The 19,190-nt window shown below is 41.3% G+C and overlaps 2 protein-coding genes across 3 annotated transcripts in view; one reads left to right on the top strand and one right to left on the bottom strand.

Moving 5' to 3' along the window:
- Positions 1-6,672, bottom strand: part of LOC147999034 (disks large homolog 5-like) — an 18,958-nt gene extending 12,286 nt beyond the window's left edge. The window contains exon 1 of the mRNA XM_087595394.1: positions 6,571-6,672. Coding sequence (XP_087451520.1) covers positions 6,571-6,672 — 102 coding nt within the window. The remainder of the gene's footprint in view (positions 1-6,570) is intronic.
- The window catches only part of LOC147999033 (disks large homolog 5-like), a 20,151-nt gene extending 961 nt beyond the window's left edge, over positions 1-19,190 (top strand). The window contains exons 2-7 of one of the 2 annotated variants that reach the window (XM_087595909.1): positions 392-458; positions 14,510-14,615; positions 15,683-15,842; positions 17,038-17,181; positions 17,814-17,976; positions 18,691-19,190. In XM_087595909.1, the coding sequence (XP_087452035.1) occupies positions 14,534-14,615; positions 15,683-15,842; positions 17,038-17,181; positions 17,814-17,976; positions 18,691-18,720 (579 nt within the window). In that variant the 5' untranslated portion in view covers positions 392-458; positions 14,510-14,533 and the 3' untranslated portion in view covers positions 18,721-19,190. Of the gene's footprint in view, positions 1-391; positions 459-4,404; positions 5,405-14,305; positions 14,616-15,682; positions 15,843-17,037; positions 17,182-17,813; positions 17,977-18,690 lie in introns of those variants that run through there. The other variant, XM_087595910.1, reaches the window with a different exon arrangement.

The following is a 19,190-nucleotide window of genomic DNA, read 5'->3' as shown; positions in this document are numbered from 1 at the left end:
TATATGTTTAAATACTCTTGAATATCCTACAGGCACTTTCGCTCAGGATGAGTTGCCTTTAGAATGGATATAAATTAAATAAAACTTTAACCAAACATTAACAAATTATGAGGAACAAATTTCTTTAATTATTCAGCAAGGCATACAAAGACCTGTTACACTGTGGGGATATGATTGTGCTGCTATTGTTTTCCCATTAAGGAAAGATAAAGTGGAATATTTAATGCAGATGTCTGAGGTTTTTCAATTAGCCATGATTTCTTACACTGGAAATATTGAATTTCATCCTCCCCATAGTAAATTGTGGGATTGCTTTAAAAAACAAAAAAAAATTTGATAAATACACTAATTTCTGTTGATCCATTACCATCAGCCTTTACTGTGTTTACAGATGGTTCTAACACCAAGATGGCTTATTGGACCAAAGATTAATTTTGGGGACAAGAATCTTCTTTTGGGTCAGTACAACAAAATGAATTATTAGCGGTAATTAATGTATTCCAGGATTTTACTCATGATGTAAAAATATTATAGCTGAGTCCGCTTATGTTGTAGGAGTAGTACAGAATATTGCGACTGCTGTTGTTTCTACATCTAAGCCTATATTAAATGTTATTCTCACATATTAAAGGACTATTGTTATTATGAAACTCTAGAATATTCATTACACATACTAGATCACATTCAAAATTTCCAGAATCTTTAACACTTGGCAATCATATGGTAGATCAATTAGTGGCATTTGCTACCCCAGAAGAACACAGTCATAATCATGCCAATACAGGATATTTACATATTAAATATAAGCTTCCCTATTCTTAAGCCAAACAAATTATTGCTAATTGTCCTATGTGTCAGTCTTCACGTATAAAATGTATTCCATCTCAAATTAATCCCAGAAGGATGCAACTTAATACATCGTGTCAGATCGATATAACCCATATTTCTGAGTTTGGTCGCCTTTCACATATACATGTAAGCATAGATAATTTTTCAAAATTTGTGTGGGCTACACCATTGCCAGGAGTACGCACTGCTCATGTTATACAGCATCTATTGGAAACTTTTGCTGTTATGGGACTGCCTTCTAAAATTAAAATTGATAATGGACCAACATATATTTCTTATCAATATAAACAATTTTGTCAACGATATCCTATTGTACATATTACTGGTACAGGACACAATAAACAAGGACAAGCTTTTGTTGAAAGAATTCACCATACCCTGAAATGACAAATTATAAAATTAAAAAGGGGGAAAAGAGATGGCCTTATGCAACCTGAATGGAGTTTGCAGACCAGTCCCAGGGCTATATTGGCACAAGCATTATACGTTATTAATTTTCTTAATTTACCACAAGGTGAAGTTATATCAAAAGCCGATAGACACTTTGTTGAACTTCCCCCCAGAAGGCATGGAACAGACAGTATGGATAAAAATTGCCCGGGATGCTGAATGGCAGGAAGGGACATCATTGTATATAGGGGAGAGGGTTTTGTCTCATTACAGGATGGGAGACTATTCTGGTTACCCGGGAGATGGATCTAAGCACAGAATAATAAGAACTGCTCCCTACCCTCAAAGGAATCCAGTTAAACCAGCTACATTTTCTCCTGATGGATGTTCTCAGGAGATGAGGAGGTGTCCTCCATTACTGAGGCCCTGGCTTCTCTTAGTGTCCACAAACAACAATGGATAAGGATCCGTGCAGTGACAACCCTATTACCTATGTGGGGTCAGGTGAAGCGATTAAGCACTGAAAGGAATAATTTTGTCTCCTTCAGGAAAGTCCTTTACTGCTGAGCACTTATTCTTAGCAATGTGTGTTTTACTCATGGTTTCTTCTGCTGCGGACAATGCCAGTTATCGGGCTTATATTGCTTATCCTGATGAAATCCTACTACTTGTCTGTTAGTAAATATATGGATAATGACACAGAACATGATTGGAAGTTTATTCAAGCCTATTTAGAGGGTAATGAAAGTGCTTCAAAAGTAATTAATGCCTTGAAATATGATGTTTGAATGTCTTCTGGTAAACAGCTAGAAGATACTACCCCTATGGAAATAGCGAAATTATTGGCTGATCAATTGACAGGATTAGATCCCAAGGCTTGGCTTCAAAGGATTTTCCATAGCATGGGAGGAACTAGTTTTGCCATAATCTTATGTACATTATGTATTATGTTGCTTTATTTTTACATGACTAAACCCCTACAAGGACCTTTAGCTATGTTATGTAAAGTGTTACTTTAAAACAAAAGAAAAAAGAAGGAATTGTTAAGATATAGAGATGCAGCTCCCAGGCAGGGTCAAGAAAGGCCTGGTGCCAGATTCAAGTAGGGGCTGGAATGCCGCCCTGGAGAAGAAAATGTTTTTCTCACTTGGCCTTAAATTATGTTCTGCTGTGTCCCGTTTCTGTGGAAGTGGTTCTAACGCTCTCTTGGTAATGGTGAGTATATTTTGATTATAATAAGAGAGGTTATTTGTTATATGAATATTTTTAGAAGAAGCTTTTGTTTATTCATCTTTCTTTGTTTATTCTTCCCTCATTGTTCCTGGTATCCTGGGAATAATAATCTTATGGTATCTTGACACAATGAAAATTGTAGTGATGCATATTCTTAGCTTAATAAGGATTAATAAAGCTTGCAACTGCATGCAGTTTCTTATGCCTTTGCTCTGCACCCCCTGTGTCCTGGGGGTATGTGACCATACCCAGGGCCCCAACTCACTACACATTGACAATGGGTCACCCCACAAAACAGAGAAGCATCTACCTTAGTCAAAAATGGACATTTTATTGAATGCATACACTAACACTGATTGATCACATCCATAGCTAAGATACTAGGGGCAGGTCCGTGGCCCAAAATACATTCCTCTAAACCTATAAAGCAAAGAAAGAAAGAAAGAAAGAAAGAAAGAAAGAAAGAAAGAAAGAAAGAAAGAAAGAAAGAGAGAGAGAGAAAGAAAGAAAGAAAGAAGGAAAGAAAGAAAGAAAGAAAGAAAGAAAGAAAGAAAGAAAGAAGGAAAGAAATAAAGGAAGGAAGGAAGGAAGGAAGGAAGGAAGAAGAAAAACACAAAAAACTTAAGCTTCTCATAGGAACTTCGCAGGAAGTGTTGTCTGGCGTTCATTTCTGATTAGGCCATTTTAGATGAAACAGTGCATAGTAACCCTTAATGTGATGGGCCCTATATAAAGCTTTTTGGAATATTGGAATTTTAACAAACCTCATCCAGAACATACAGCAGAGGCAAGGATGTGATCACCATGTCCTTGCTCTCTATCAGGTTATTTTTCTGTGTCCTTGATTGTCAGGCATAGACAGCAACAATCTGAAATAGCTGGTAGACATGGAACAAAGTGGCTAAAACTATAGTTGTGGGTTGCACACCTCAACTGTCAATGGCTAATGCTGTCCTCAGAGACCTCGGAGGCCCCTCTTGTAAGACTATCTATTGGAAAGTGGAAGCAGGTTTATCTGAGTTCAAAGTGAACCGGGCCAGCCAGGGAGAGGGCAACATGGGATACTTGAGACCCTGTCTAAAACCAGCACAAAAACCAACCCTTCATTCAAAGCATCATCTATTAATTCTTTATTATTTACCACTTTCTCCCTACCAGCCTTTCAGTCTGGAATGGTAGAAAAGGACTGGGAATGTTCCTTCTATTCTAAGGACCTTGATCTCTCTTTCCTTAGGTCCACATTAAGAACACATGCAAATGGATATCACCATCTGAACAACTTAGTATCATCTACTCAGTATATCTAGCCTAATACTGTGCTATGACAATCTCAAGCTTCCCTGAGTTTCGCTGACCCAGCAAGAAGTATGAAGTACTGAGGCCACACCCCAGTGATCCTTTCAAGGGGTTAGAAGAAAGCCATGAGAGATGCTCCACTTCTTTGTCCTTAGATTAAATCACATTGTCACAATGTGGGTGGACTATTTAACCAGACATGTTTCTCCCAACCCCACCTTTCTGAGTTCAGATCATGGCAGAATTCATGCCCCACCACCCTAGATATTGAGTTTAGTGATATGTAATTATTATTTAAACCTATGTATTAAATTTTGTCATTTTGTTAATTTTTGTGGTTTTCCCAGTCTTCTTTGATTAACTTTCCTAGTTTTATTAATTTATCCCCTGTGTTCTCTGGTATTTTGTCCTTCCCTTCAAACTAAAGTATTCCTTTTAGGATCCTCTACAGAGTTGTCTTACTGGTTATACATATTTTGTTAAATTTATTTTAGTGTGCATTAGTAAGCACAGTAGCTGTGCAGCTGCCTGCCCTCCATGGTACGAGATCTACTTTCCAAACAATAACGCTCAACTCTTACTGACTGTGTAGCATCTTGGCTGCTCTTGGTTGCACTTGGACAGCCCTCAGGACCAGGCTCTCCTCTCCCTTAACCATGGCTGCTGTCCTCTTCCTCTCTCCTCTCCATCACACAAGTTCTTCCTTTATTCTCTGGCAGCTTCTTCCTCCTTCTTCCCTCCTCATGATCCTCTCTAGCAAAGCCCTCAAAGCTCACCTCCCCCATCTCTCTGCTGTGCAGCTGTTGGCTGTTGGCTTCTTTATAATCACAGTTAACTGGGAACAGGGTCAGTTATTTGGGGTTAACCAGTCCTGAGTTCCACAAATTAGCATTAAAATACAAGCAGAATTAGGCCAATCCACTTCAGGGATTTTTGTTTGTTTGTTTGGTTGGTTTGGTTTAATTTTCATTTACCTTTTTACTTGTTATTTTATTTTTGGCTATTTTTTATTAATCGGTTATTTTATTTATTTACATTTCAACTGTTGTCCTGCTTTCCAGAATCCCCTCATCAAATTGACATCCCATTTCTGCTCAGCTTTGCCTATGTGACAGTGCTCCCCCACCCACACATATCCATTCCCACCTCACACCTCTAGGATCTGCCTTTGGTGGGGCTACAGGCCTCACCTTGAACCATAGAGCCATCCTTGCATACACTTTGGCTGGCAGTTTGGCCCCTGGGAGCTTGGGGATTAGGAAAAGAAGATCTGTTCAGATATTAAAGCCAATGATTGCTGCATTCTCTTCTTTTTCTGGTTATAGGTGAAATTATGTTTGTGTGCTTCTCTTTTTTTAAATTATTGAGAGAAGATTAATTTCTTGGTTTTTCTTGGGTATAGTTTAGTTCATTGTCTTGGAGTTTTCCTCCTATTAGCCTCTGTTGTGCTTTCTTACAGAAAAGAATTCTTTAAATTTGGTTTTGTCATGAAATATCCTGGTTCCTCCTTTTATGGTGATTGAGGATTATGCTGGATATAGGAGCCTGTGTCTGCAGTACATCTGCCCAAGATTTTCTGACTTTTAGAATCTCTGTTGAGAAGTCTGGTGTAATTCAGATACGTCTGAATTTATTTGTTACTAGATATTTATACCTTACCCCTTTTAATGTTCTTTCTTGATCTGTGCATTTAGCGTTTTAATTATTATGTGAATGGAGGAATTTTTCTGGTACAATTAGTTTGATGTTCTGTAGGCTTGTTGTACCTTTATGGCCTTTTCTTTCTTTACCTTATGGAAGTTTGCTGCTATGATTTGTTGAAGGTGTTTACTGGATCTATGAACTAGAAATCTTAATTCTCTTCTCTATCTATTATCCTTAGGTTTCAACATTTAATTGTGTCCTGAAATTCATGGATGTTTTGGATTCAATAAACCATACATGTTTATCTGAGATGGGTGTTTTGTGCTTTGTGGGATGACCTCCTTGACCCCAGGCTGCATGAAGAATCTCAGTTGACAATGGGGACATAAATCATGAGTTTGTGTAGCAAGACCCAGGCCTCTTCCAGGTTCTTAGATATTAACTGAAAACCTCAAATACAGTAGTGATGTGATAGTGTGGTGTGAATCTAGTTACTATTCTCTATTTTGATATAGATGACTCTTTTTGTGTCATGGTCAGCTTATAATGACTAGAAGACCTAAGCTTGAGAATAACCAAAGACTACATTGCTTCTCTAGCAGCTGAGCTTTTAAAAGTCCTGGTGTGACAGCAACTGTTGGTGGACATTCTGGATTATTCCTTCTGTACTTTAACTCTCTGTGTCACTTCCACCATCAGTAAGTTAGTTCAATTCCATAAATTGGAAATCCATCACCTGGAAGAAATACTCTTTTTTTTTAAAATTTATTTATTTATTTATTATATACAAGTACACCGTGACTGTCTTCAGACACACCAGAAGAGGGCATCATATCTCATTATAGATGGTTGTGAGCCATCATGTGGTTGCTGGGATTTGAACTCAGGACCTCTGGGAGAGCTGTCAGTGCTCTTAACCACTAAGCCATCTCTTTAGCCCAAGAAATACTTTCTGAATATGATCTGAGATTGGCCATGGAAAAAGGGTAGCTTGAACTGTCCCACCTAGGTTCTGGGCCTGCACAGGCCTGCTCTCCAAAAGAAACCTGTGTTCACAGCTGTTGGCTGGCTAAGAAAGATTTCACGAGACGTGATACACAGCCCTCGGACTTCTGCTCCAGTCATCTGCACAATTTTTCCCGGACGATACCCTCATACCTCCAGCAGGCCGGTGATGAAGCTGTCCACTCTCAGCTCCCCTTCAGCCATCTTGTGGGCACCAGACTCTCCTCCCTGCAGCAGGAACAAGGGCTTCTCCATGGTGGCTGCAGCAGCAGTGGTGGTTTGGCATTCTCACCTAGGAGGCCCTATGCCTTTCTACCCCAGTTCCAACTCAGCTCAGGCCCGGGCCTTCCCCCATCCACTTCCCACAGAGCAGGGAGAGCAGCACCCACTAGAAATAAAAGGGAAGCCCTTGGTCCTGCCAAGACTGAACCCCCAGTGAAAGGGATTGTTGGGGGGAGGGTGGTAATGGGAGGAGGATGGGGAGGGGACACCAATAGAGAAGGGGAGGGGGAGGGGTAAGGGGGATGTTTGCCTGGAAACCCAGAAAGGTAATAACAATTGAAATATAAATAAGAAATACCCAATTTAATAAAGATGGAGAAAAAAAGATAAAAGTGTCACACATTTAAAACAGAAGAATATGGACCCTAATTTTAAAGGACAGTTCTGTCAATTAACTAAACCTTTAAGGAAGCTCAGAAAATCAGGCCAAACAATATTTTCTCGGTTTATGTATCTGTAATGTCGCATAAATAATAATGTCCGTTTCTTGCTGTTGTGGAGGGAATTAAATAGATAATATGTAATCATGGAAATTTTGAAGTTCCATCCATTTTTCTGTTCATTAAATCACTCTTCCTCATTTCATTGATCAAGTATGTATGTTTTCTTTTCATAGTTACATGTATAATAAAACCAGCATAAAAACCTTCAGAATTGTATAAGCTTTCACTTTTAACAAATTAAATTAGTTGTTCTTTGTATTTCTGCTGAACATTTAAATGTTCTTTATATGTCCCAATGCAAGTTTATTAGGTACCTATAAACTTTAAACTCTGTTCCTGAGAGCATGAGTACTATTTAATCATATAGTAACTACACTCAGGCTGTCTTTGTATTAGAACCAATTATATCAGACTCTAAGAAAAATTACTATTGCGTAAAAGTTTGTGTGTGTATGAGTGTGAGTGTCTGTGTGTGTGTGTGAGTGTGTGTGTGTGTGTGTGTGTGTGTGTGTGCAGTACATGACCAAACAACTTTCAGGAGCCATTTCTCTCCTTCTGTCATGTGGGTCCCAGGATGTAACCCAGATGTTTGACTTTGGCAATAAATAATATTACCCACTAAATAAATAAATAAACAAACAAAAAACAAGCCACAAATCAACTTTAAAAGTAAAGGCCAGAAGTTCACAGAATAGTAGCATTGGCCTTACCATATCCTTTCTTTGGGGATAGGAAAATTAATGTTCTGAAATCCATGACATTCAGGAATTGTGATTTTCATTGAAATTCAATTCCTTTGCAGATGCTCCAGTTGTTGTGGCCAATTGCTAGAAAGGTCAGCTTAAGCTTGCAGGACGCCCACCATCCCTCCCCCCACCCCACCTCCACAGAAAGCTCAAAAGACACTGCCCAGAACTTACTCCACATTCCCCAGAACCACTTTCTTTGTCCATCATTTCCTTGAGACGAAAGGTCAGACTCCTTCACCCTAGTCTCTCCACAATCGACATCCCCCCTCCCAAAACACTTCTAAGACTGGAAAACATGTCTTAGGATGTATCTGCCAGACTCGGACTGAGAGAAACTAGGGCACTGGTTGTCACTACAACATTGGTGACAGAGGACGCCAAGAACTCTGTAGGAGACAGTAGAGTGTCATAGAAGGGACAGCTGATGTCATGGGGAGCAGACTTTGCCTCCCTGCTAATGTTCTCCCTGTACTGAGCATAAGCTGAGGTGTCCTTTCCAGGAGACTTTCCCGGGGCAGAGCCACTGAACATCTCCTGCTTCCAAAGCCAAATTTTCCTCAAGGCTTGATTATAAAAACCTTAGTAATTCCTATGCATCTAAATGAATGTTTCCTTCCAAATCCTGCCCAAAAATGTCTCATCCTAACTCAAATTATCCTTCTTCACCAATATTAGCCATTAAAAATTCCTGAGAAATAATACCAGTTTGAATATGCACTCAAAATGTTCTCCTGTCTTATTATGTACAGGTGCTTGAAATCACATCAAGAAATAGCCTGCATCGAAGGTTGCAACATGGGTGTGTGTTAGGGGAACACTCATGAAGCCTTGTGCTTAGCATTCAACGGTTGCCACAAAATTCCTTAGGAGGAAGACTTGAAATCATTATGGTGCTAGAAACAGTGTGCAGGCCAGTTGGCATAGGAAAGTGAAACATTAGAGCCACCATTGAAGGCTCCTGTTGGGCCCTACCTTGGTGTTTCCCTCCCCCCTCGCTGAGCCTTTCAGCCTGCTATAGGAAGAAATTGTTTACACCTTTGACAGCTGCTCTTAGCCCCTGATTTGGGGCTGGGATTTTCCATGGCACCCTTCCTCCCCACTGAGCTTTCCTGCTTCTTGTTTTTAAGAAGCTGTTTATGCCCCTGATTGGGCTGGAACTTTCACCTCACAGACTTGTCCTAATTTCCTGGTTGGGGATTTTCACCTGCCTTGTTGTTTTTCCACGGCTTTTGCCTCTGGTATACAAGGAGATCTCAGTAAAGCCTTGGTGGCACTCGCTAAAAAGGGGTGACCCGTGTACGTGTTTTCTTTCAACCCCACAAACCTACACCCGATATTCACACACTGTCGGCACAGGCACTGACAATAGGTATCACAATAGAAACTAGTAACTAGATTTAACCAAACTATCCCATTAATGCTGTATTTCCTGGTTTTTTTTTTTTTTTTTTTGCTCTCCTAGAGCCTGGAAGAGGCTTGGGGTTTTCTAATCCTACTCATAATTTATTATCCTTCCCAACACTATGTGCTTTGTTCTGTTAATGCTAACAGCGCCATCCAATACCTAGGATATTTTCTACTGACATGTGTGACGTGAGACAAAACAGTCCCTGTCATCCCTCACCTGAATAAACTTCCTTAGAGGACAGTGTAGTTGGAGGGTCCTTCTTTCCTCTCCAAGATCGAGAAACATTTCCAGTCTTCAGACAAGTGTGTCAGCCATTGTCCAGTGACTGTCTTGAGATGTCCACATTGTCAGCTGAGTGTCGTCATCCAGCCTGCCCTGTAATTGTTCTAGATGATTAATAGGGTTCCAGCCCTAGGATTTAATTCAGTGCTACAGTACCTGCCAAACATGCTCAAAGCCCTAGCTGCCACCCTAGTCCTGTGTGCTCTAGAGAAAGAAAATAAAGAACCACATTGTCTATCAAGTTTCTCCTCCAATAGAAGGAGAATCTGCATCCAGTCTTTTAAGTAACTCTAAGCCCCAACTTCCCCACAGCTCCCTCCATCGATTGCACTATTGGTGCATTTTCAGTAACGCTCACTTTATTTTTGGTGTGCAAAGAATATGCACCATGTAAGTAAAGTGTGTGTGTGTGTGTTTGTGTGTGTGTGTGTTCATCCATGAACTCACTATAAATTATTATCAAATGACCCAGAAGACCGTGGAGAAACCTGTCGATGTGCATGCAGAATTATGTTACTACCGTTCCATGGCACCTTGCAGGTAACACTGAAATACTGGGCTGCTTTAATAGAGCCTAAAACCAGGCTATGCATGGTTTTCGGTGAGATTGTGATGTGCAACACCACAACAGAGATCAGCAGAAGCTTCATTTTTTCCATGCTGCTGTTACCAAGTGAGGCAAAGCCTCATCCCATAGAGAGTCTGGTAGGATCTGATGAAAGGAGTAAACTCAGGGTTGAAATCAAGCCTTTAGAAACAAAGAGAAAAATACAAAGTCAAGGAAAGCAAGAGCTGTCTTTTTCTTTTCTTCCTCTTTTTTTTTTTGAGAAGATCCACAAGAGAGACAACCCCTTCCTCAAACTAACAATGCACAAGAGAGACAATACATGAATTAAACATCAGAAATGAAATGAGGGACATAAGAATAGACACCGAGCAAATTCCAAAATCATTAGTTCTTACTCCCGAGGACTTTACGCCAGAAAACTGGAATATTTATTCGATATTGTTGATTTTGTAGACAGATAACAATTACCAAAGTTAAATCCAGATCTGGAAAGGTATCTGAATAATACCCCTAAGAAAATAGATACACTCATTAAAGGTTGCATACATTATATATTATATTGCTTTCTTTTTGCATGATTAAACCCCTTCAAGGACAATTAGCTATGTTATAGAAAGTGTTACTTTTAAAACAAAAGGACAAAGAGAGAAATTGTGGAGTCACTGAGATACACTTCCCAGACAGGATCAAGGAAAGATGGCTGAGAGATGCAAGCAGGGGCTGGAACGCTGCCCTTGAGAAGGAAATGTTTTTCTCACTTTACCTTACACTATGCTGTACTGTGTCCGTTTTTTGTGGAAGCAGCTCTCATGCTCTCTGGGTTATGACAAGTAGATTGTGATACTAGGAAGAGGGGTGATTTGCTATACAGATATTTTAAGGAGAATCCTTAGCTTACTCTTACTTCTTTGCCTAGTCTTGCCTCAGTCGTTCCTGGTATCATGGGAATAACGACCTTATTATATCTTGCCAAAAGGGAATGTGAGGTAATGCATATTCATGCCTGTATAAGGGTTAATAAGCTTGTAGCCGCATGCAGTTGCATCTGCCTTTGCTCTGCATCCCCTGTGTCCTGGTTATTTGTGACCGTACCTGGGCCCCCAACGCACTAGCTGTTGACAAGCATCACCCTTCTCAGTGTTAGGTATATATTTTTTGAAATCTATGATGTGGAGGCGTATTACAGCAACAATATGAAATAGCAGGCGGGCATGTATGAAAATTGCTCTGTTTAAGCTAGGTGTGGGGACAAGTCCTCAAAAGGAGCTGTTAAGATGGGAAACACATAATGCATTTGTTGCTGGAATTGAGTTGCCTCAGCTGTGTTGCTCTGCCTGCTCAGTGTCCATTCAACATCACTCTGTTTCTACAGAGGAACTCAAGGTTTGCCCCAGCCGCCTGTGAGCTGTGATATGGGCAGAGAAAGGCCAGGACACAGTGGTGATTTCCCACTCCTCAGTTATGCTGAATTTTCCACTACTGTACACAAGTACAGTGTGGTCAGTTATTATAGATATTTGTCATTTCTTACAAGGGCAACTATGATTGACTACACCCAATTCTATAAAAAACAAAACTCAGGAAACCTGGCCCTTGGCAGCAATGAATCAAGAAATATCTAGGATGGTGGGGCATGAATTCTGCCAAGCAATGAACTCAGATAGGTGGGGTTGTGAGGAAGATGTATAGTTGAATAGCCCAATAGATTAACGTTGTATCATCTTGATTTAATCTAAGGACAAAGAAGTGCAGTATCTCTGATGGCTTTCTTCTAACCCATGAAAGGTTCACTGGGGTTTGACCTCAGTTGTTCATTCTTCTTGCTGGGTCAGCAACACTCAGGGAAGCTTGAGATTGCCATAGGCACAGTATTAGGCTAGAAATGCTGAGTAGGTGATACTAAGTTGTTCAGATGGTGATACCCATTTCATTTGTTCTTAACGTGGACCAAAGGAAAGACAGATCAAGGTCCTTAGAATAGAAAGATCATTTCCAGTTTTTTTCTACCTTTCCTTAATGAAAGACTGGTTGGCAGAGAATGGTAAAAATTCAAGAATTGGTAGATAATACTTTGAATGAAGGGTGGGTTTCTGTGCTGGTTTTAGACAGGTTCTCAATTACCCCATCTTGTTCTCTACGCTGCTCGTCAGGTTCACTTTGAGCTCAAATAAAGCTGCTTCTACTTTCCAACAGGTAGTCTTACAAAGGGGCCTCCAAGGACTGTGAGGACAGCATTAGCCAATGAGAATTGAGGTGTGTAACCCACAACTATAGCTTTATCTGAAAGACCCTCAGACAGAGGAGACTCTCGCTCCAGTCCTGAGGACAATCACCACTCCATGAACACACAGGACTCAGTCTTGATGTAAAAACAAGAGGTTTACTTTGGGACACCAATGCACTGGGGCTCGACATGGTCCACACGCAGGAGGGATGTGAGGAACCTCGAACAACAGAAATGTACAGCTTAAACAGTCATTTACGATCACACAGTTTCATTAGCTCAGCTATTTCGGTGCCAAGGATAACTAGGCAGATGTTTCTCGTCCTGGAATTCCTGGGATAAGGCCATGACCACATCAATGCAGCTATTTCAGTACCAAGGACGTCTGACTTGATATATGTTTTCTTATCCTGGGGTTCCCAGGACAAGGATCAAGGATATCTGTCTTGGCAGGTGTTTCTCTTCTGGAGTTCCCAGGACAAGGCTATAGCTATGTCAGCCTATAGCACAGCTGCATTCAGTACCAAGGACATCTCACTTCTATAGTGGTCAGTCAGCTTCCCAGAGATGTTTCCTGTCTTGTAATTGCCCTGCAGTAAATATGTTCTATACCCTCTGTTCTTATGGTCGGGCAGCTTCCTAGAGAGTGGGTGGGAATGTGCTCTCTGTACTTTCTGGTCTATTGTCTAACGTCTACGGGCTAAGCGAGGGCCAGCTTAAAAGATTCTCATGCTTAAGAAATGGCTGTACTGATATCAAACGGGGATCTTTCATATCCACTTTCTTCCAAGTCTACCAGCCATCTCAGATTGTTGCTGTAATATGCCTGACAATCAAGGACACAGAAAAATAACTTGATACACAGCAAGGACATGGCAATCATATCCTGTGTTGTTATGTATGTTCTGGATGAGGTTTGTTAAAATGACAATATTGCACAAAGCTTTATGTAGGACCCATCAAATTAAGGTTCACTATGCACTGTCATAGCTAAAATGGCCTGGTCAGAAGTGACCACTGGATCACTCTTCTGTAACTTCACATGAGAGGCTTGTGCTTTTTGTGTTTTTTATTTTTGTGTTTTTTTCTTATTTATTTATTTATTTATTTATTTATTTATTGCTTTATATGTTGTCAGGAAGATAGTTCAAGTCATGGATCTGCCCCCAAAATCTGAGCTTTGCCACTAATACTGTAAACAGTATTAGTGTATGCATTCAATAAAATAACTGTTTTTTTTTTTTTTAGTACGATAGATGCTTTTGTGTTTTGTGGGGTGATCCATGAAACAGGAGTAAAGATACTTGTTTCTTACTCTGTCCACTGAGTTATGTCTCTAGGCTTGTCCTACTCCTTTGGCTGCATCCCCCCCCCCCCACATCTGATGACTATTTTATTTTTCAGATGAAATCACACGTTATAGCTTAGAGAGGCCTGTAAGCAATCCTGCTTTGGTAACTTAAGTGCAAAGAGGAGAGCCCCACACTCAGCCTGAGGGTGCATTCACTGGTGGATCCAATATTTCAGTTTCCTCTGCTAACAGATCACCACATTGTTGCCAGGACCATAATGAATGCAATTCTTTCTCCTAAGGAATCTGGTGGCAACTGTCAAATGTTAAGCACAAAGCTTCAGGTTGTACCTATAACACACACCCACATTGCAACCTACCCTACATGTTATTTCTGGGTGTGATTTCCTGCACCTGCACATGATGAGACAGGAGACCTCTTTGGCTACTTATAGGAACTGGTGTGATTTCTCAGTAATCTTTAATGGGTAATATTGCTGACTGAGGAGAATTTGAGGTAGGATGAAACATTTCTGTGCAGGGATTGGGGAGGAAGCACTCATTTAGATACATAGCAATGACTTAGGTTTTTCCAAACAAGCCTAGAGCCAAATTTGGCTTTGGAAGCATGCGGTGCTCAGTGGCTATGCCACAGGGAAGTCACCTGAAAAGGGTCCATAAGCTTTTGCTCAGTACAGGGAGAACATTAGCAGGGAGGCAAAGTCTGTTATCCATGACATCAGCCGTCCCTTCGTGGACATTCTATTGTCTCCTAGAGACTTCTTGGAATCCCTGTGATGTCACCAGTATCGTTGTGACAACCAATTCCCTACTTTTTCTCTTAGTGTCCAAAGGATATATCCACAGACATGTTTGCCCGTCTTTGTAGGCGCTTTGGGAGAGTTGATGTTCATAGAGAAGAGTCTAGAGTGAAGCAAACGAAACCTAAAGGTAATGATGGAAACAGGACATGGGGAATGTGGAGTAAGTTCTGGGCAGTGTATGTTGAGCTTCCTGTCAGGGGTGTGTGTGGGGGTCTTCCGCTGGCCGTTTTAGTAATGGGCCACAACCACTGGAACATCTCTACAGATATTGAATTCCATGATTATCACAATTCCTGAAAGTCAAGGTTTTCACATCATTAGTTTCTCCATAACCACATGGAGGATATGGCACTGCCTATGCTATTATTGGGTGAACTTCTAGTCTTTACTTTTACAGTGCATTCGGTATGTTAAATTGATATTATAACACGACCAGGAGTCATGGAGGGTATAACTTTTCTGAATTAAACAGGGCATCAATGTACTTCACTTTCATTGCTTCTTTAAATTCAGTGACAATCTGACAGTAGTAAGAGGGAGAGAACTGTGCTCCTGGCCATGACCTTATATTCTTAGAACTCCTCTGACTACCTCTGGCTGACGGGGCCAATCTTACATTCATATATTAGAGGTTCTGTGTGGCAGATATTTTTCTACAGTAGCCAAACTATATGGAGCAGGGAGAGAAAGAGCCTGTAACCTATTGGCACTTCTGGGGCATTTGTCATTTCAGTAGGGGGAATTAATAAGTCTGTTGACCATGTCCTCCCCCTACATAACTTTTTAATGCAAAGTTATTGGACTAGAGTAACAGTGTAGGATATCTGAGTATCCCTGATCAATCAAGTCATTGTGGATGCTGAATTGATGATCTGACTTCTGAAACCAGAGGGGTGAGGGTCCTGACACCAGGTTGTAGCCTGCGTACCTGATAATAATCCTGGAGAAGGCATCTCTCTGGTACTTGTAAGCCTGTGTGGGCGGGCATAGGGAACACCTGGCTGCTTACATCTCTTGGTCTCTATATAGTAGTGGGGGAACTGTGATCCACTTAGGATGCCTCTTACACATAGACCAAACTCCTTGCAGTGACACTGGCTTCCAATCATGTTCTCCTGTTTGGACCTCACTGTGGTCTGTGTATGCTCTATGCATTCGCCCCATGCAGGTTCACTTGTGTTCTTCTACCTACAGAGGCCTGCAGACAGACGTCATCCCCTGAAAATGTCCTAAACAAGGTGCAGGCCAACGAGGAAGAGGAGAGGCTGAATAGAGAACTGGAGCTAACTACCAAGGAGAGAAATGAGCTGACAGATCGCCTCCTTTATGTGACAGGTGGATCCATGAACAAGAGGTATGCATTGCTCCAAACAAACGACCTTATTCTAAACCTCATCTCCCATAGAGAGGAGATTTAGAACCTGACCCTTACTGAGGAGTGAATTTGGAAATGGACTCTCTGATTCTGCCAGTTGAAAATCTGAACTTGTGATCTGAGTGAAGATTTCAGGGATAAAGTCACTGGAGCATGAGTTCCCAGTGTACAATTGGAAAGCCCTTGACAGGTGGTAGCTTTGCAAGGTTCTAGGTGCTGTGAGTTTGTGGAGAGTGTTTGTACTTGCTAGGAAGGTGACTGAATGCTATCATCTCCTGGCAGCACCCGTAGGTGACAGGTCCCACATTGTTCATATCAATGCTTAACTAGAAGGCCGGAGGCTCAGGCCTGTTCCTTCTTGTCTGTGTGCCTTAAACTCTGAGACAGTAATGGTGGATACATTTCTACTGATTCTCATTGTGCTATTTCCATATTTGTCTCTCTTTCTAATTCTCTGAGTCTGTTTACATTTCTTTTCTTGTGGGTGTGTCCCAGTTTGTGTGTCTGTGTGTACACAGGTCTGCATGCATAGGCACAACTTTTATATGTTTCTGTGTCTCTCCACCCTTGGAAATTAGGGGTCTGTTTTTTGGATTTACCTGTATAATAGTTTCATGGAGGTGTAAGTGCTTTATTTTGGAAGCCCCACTTTCAACAGTACAGTTCTTTGCCTGTGTGGTCACATTTGTCTATACATTTGTATGCCTTGGGCAGATTATAAGTTTGTGGCAATATCTGGTCTCATCTCCAGAATTATGTGTACTGTCTGCCTCTAGAATATTAGTTATTCGGCTTGTAGCATTCCACTTGTCAAAACAGGAAAAATGAAATCAGAGGTTTCTGGATGTGTGTGTGTGTGTGTGTGTGTGTGTGTGTGTGTGTGTGTGTGTGTGTGTGTTAGCGTAAGAGCTGTGGCCTAGGCTCTTGACAGCATAACAGGTTTGAATGCAGATCCAGCCCTCCTGATTGAAAAAGGTGAGCCAGGGAACCCTTTATCTGGGTGCTTAGCTTCTGTTGTCCTGGGCACACAATTCCAAGTTTCTGAAGCTGAAGAAGATCCAAATATGTAGAATTCAGAAAGTGTCCTTCCAGGACTGGGGTAGTACAGGACACAGCCTGAGTTCCTATAATCCTAAACCTCGATGTTCATTGGGTTCTATCTTCCTGGGGCCAGCCCCTACTTCAGGCCAAATCCATTTTATGAAAACTTGAAGATAAAGGAGAAAGAGCTCATGTCATTACTGCACAACTTAGACAAAAAGAACATTGAACATCGTGAGAAATTTCAGGAGCTCAATAAGGAGATTAACTTCTATCGGTAAGTACTGGTCAGAAGGGCCCTTCACTTGTGGAATGGCCATTGCTGCCTCTCTTTGTTCTGGACTGGAGAGCCTGCAGCTCTGGGTCCATGTCTTCTGCTGTTTAAATATCACTGTGCTGTGGGTCTTTTGGACTCAGTTTCAGTTCTTTAAGAGACTGTGACTTCTCACCACAGTGTCTATGCATCTTTACAAGGCTCTGGATCGAACTACACTGATTCAGGCATCAGAGTGTTATTAGGCCAACCTGCGGCTCTGGGGTCATACCAGGTTTAACAAAGCTCAATGTGTGGACCACATGGTTAGCATGACCTCCCTTGGTTCTACTGTCCTCTTGTGGTTATTTTCTGCCTACTAATTGATGCTGTCCCGATGCATTGGGCTCTCATGGGTAGTTGTAGATCCCTTGTTCTTTTGGACAGACATGGACTCTTATTGGTGCTTGGGTCACAGAAACAATTTATTCTTCCCTGGATTTGCCGTTTGCTGTTTGTGCAGCAGCCTTACATGTATGGAGATGTATTCTATGAAGTCTTTATGGGTATCTGTGTCCTGGTGGAGTTTGTGGGATTTGGCAGTTGGAATGGGAGGAAGAGGCTTCAGGATCTTACTATGCTGAGTGTGTTTCCAGCAACCTGCACAGCCGGCTCCTGATGGACCAGGCATGTATGAAGAAGAAGTTGGTCACATTGAAGCAGGAGAGCAAGGAGTTACACCGATTTTTGTTTGAGTTGAACCCGAAGGATGAAGACGAACAGGAGAAGACCAGCAACCTCCAGACCCAGCAAAATGTGGTAGGAACAAGCAACTGAGTCAGATTAACAATGTCTGATACCATTTGCCTATTGGATACATCTTTGTTTCACCTATCACCTTTCTAATCTCCCCACACCCAGTCAGTCACCCACCTCATGTGATAGAGTTATTCATTGCTCTGTGTATGCACAAGTATTATGGGATGTTAACCACTCTTCAGAAACTGAATTATTGGCAATTATACTTCTCTGCCCTTTTTGAAACTGCAGTCCAGAAATGGTGACAGAGGAATAACATATCACATGACTGCATCTCCCTATCACAGATTGGATGCTATGAAGAGTTTTGAAAGAGTTCTTGGTCGTGTGACAAAGGTCATACAGGGGTCATGTGATGGTTGGAAGCACCTTGTAGGGATAAGAACCAAGTGCAAATGGCAAATGAGTCCTGGTCATTGGCTTTGATCTGGGTATCATGTGGCCTTCTCCTTTCTTCCTGCACCCCAATTAGGTCTCTCCCCATTTCCCCATTCTTGGTTTGCACTGGTAGAGTCTGAGGAGCAGCTTGTTCTCCCACAGTACTGTGAGGGTTGCTGGTGATGTTCCCAGCCTGCAGAGATATCAGCAATGATTTCAGTGAAAAGATCAGTGCTGTCTGTCCAATGCAGCTGGGGGGACAGAAGGCAGCAACTTGACAGCTGGTATGCATGTGCCCACCAAATCAGTGTCTTAATAGCTGCCTTCTCCTCCCAGGTCTCTGAAACTGCAGGAGACATGGCATAGGACAGATCCCAGGAAGACAGCCCCCTGAAGAGTGAGTTTCTTCCTCAGGAGTTCCCTGTGACGACAATCCTCACAGTCAAAGACTTTTTGGGGGAATATTCTTCTTCTCAGATAATTTCCTCAATGTATGGAGACCCTAAATTTATGTATCCGTATGCCAGCCTGTCTGGTTGAGGTCCTTCTCCTTTCTCATACGGACAACACCATTTGAGAGACATCTGAGGGGACTGCCTTGACGTCTTGTCCTAGAGGAGAAACAGCACTACAACTGTGTTTCTAAATGTTCATTAAGAAAATGCTGTTAAGAAATGTTTTTGGTTATGATTTTCATTGAAGTTTTCTTTTTGTTATTTCATAGTTATATATTCTTGTTACTGTTTTTCATTTTTTATACCATTTTAGTTGTTCATTTTATGCCTGTTTTTTGTAAATTGTATTCCTTATGAATAAAAATTGATTTGTAACTCTTG

The sequence above is a fragment of the Rattus norvegicus genome, chromosome 19 (genome assembly GCF_021556685.1).
Source record: "Rattus norvegicus strain SHRSP/BbbUtx chromosome 19, alternate assembly SHRSP_T2T, whole genome shotgun sequence".
Classification (NCBI taxonomy): domain Eukaryota; kingdom Metazoa; phylum Chordata; class Mammalia; order Rodentia; family Muridae; genus Rattus; species Rattus norvegicus.
This window is presented reverse-complemented; position numbering and strand designations above follow the sequence as displayed.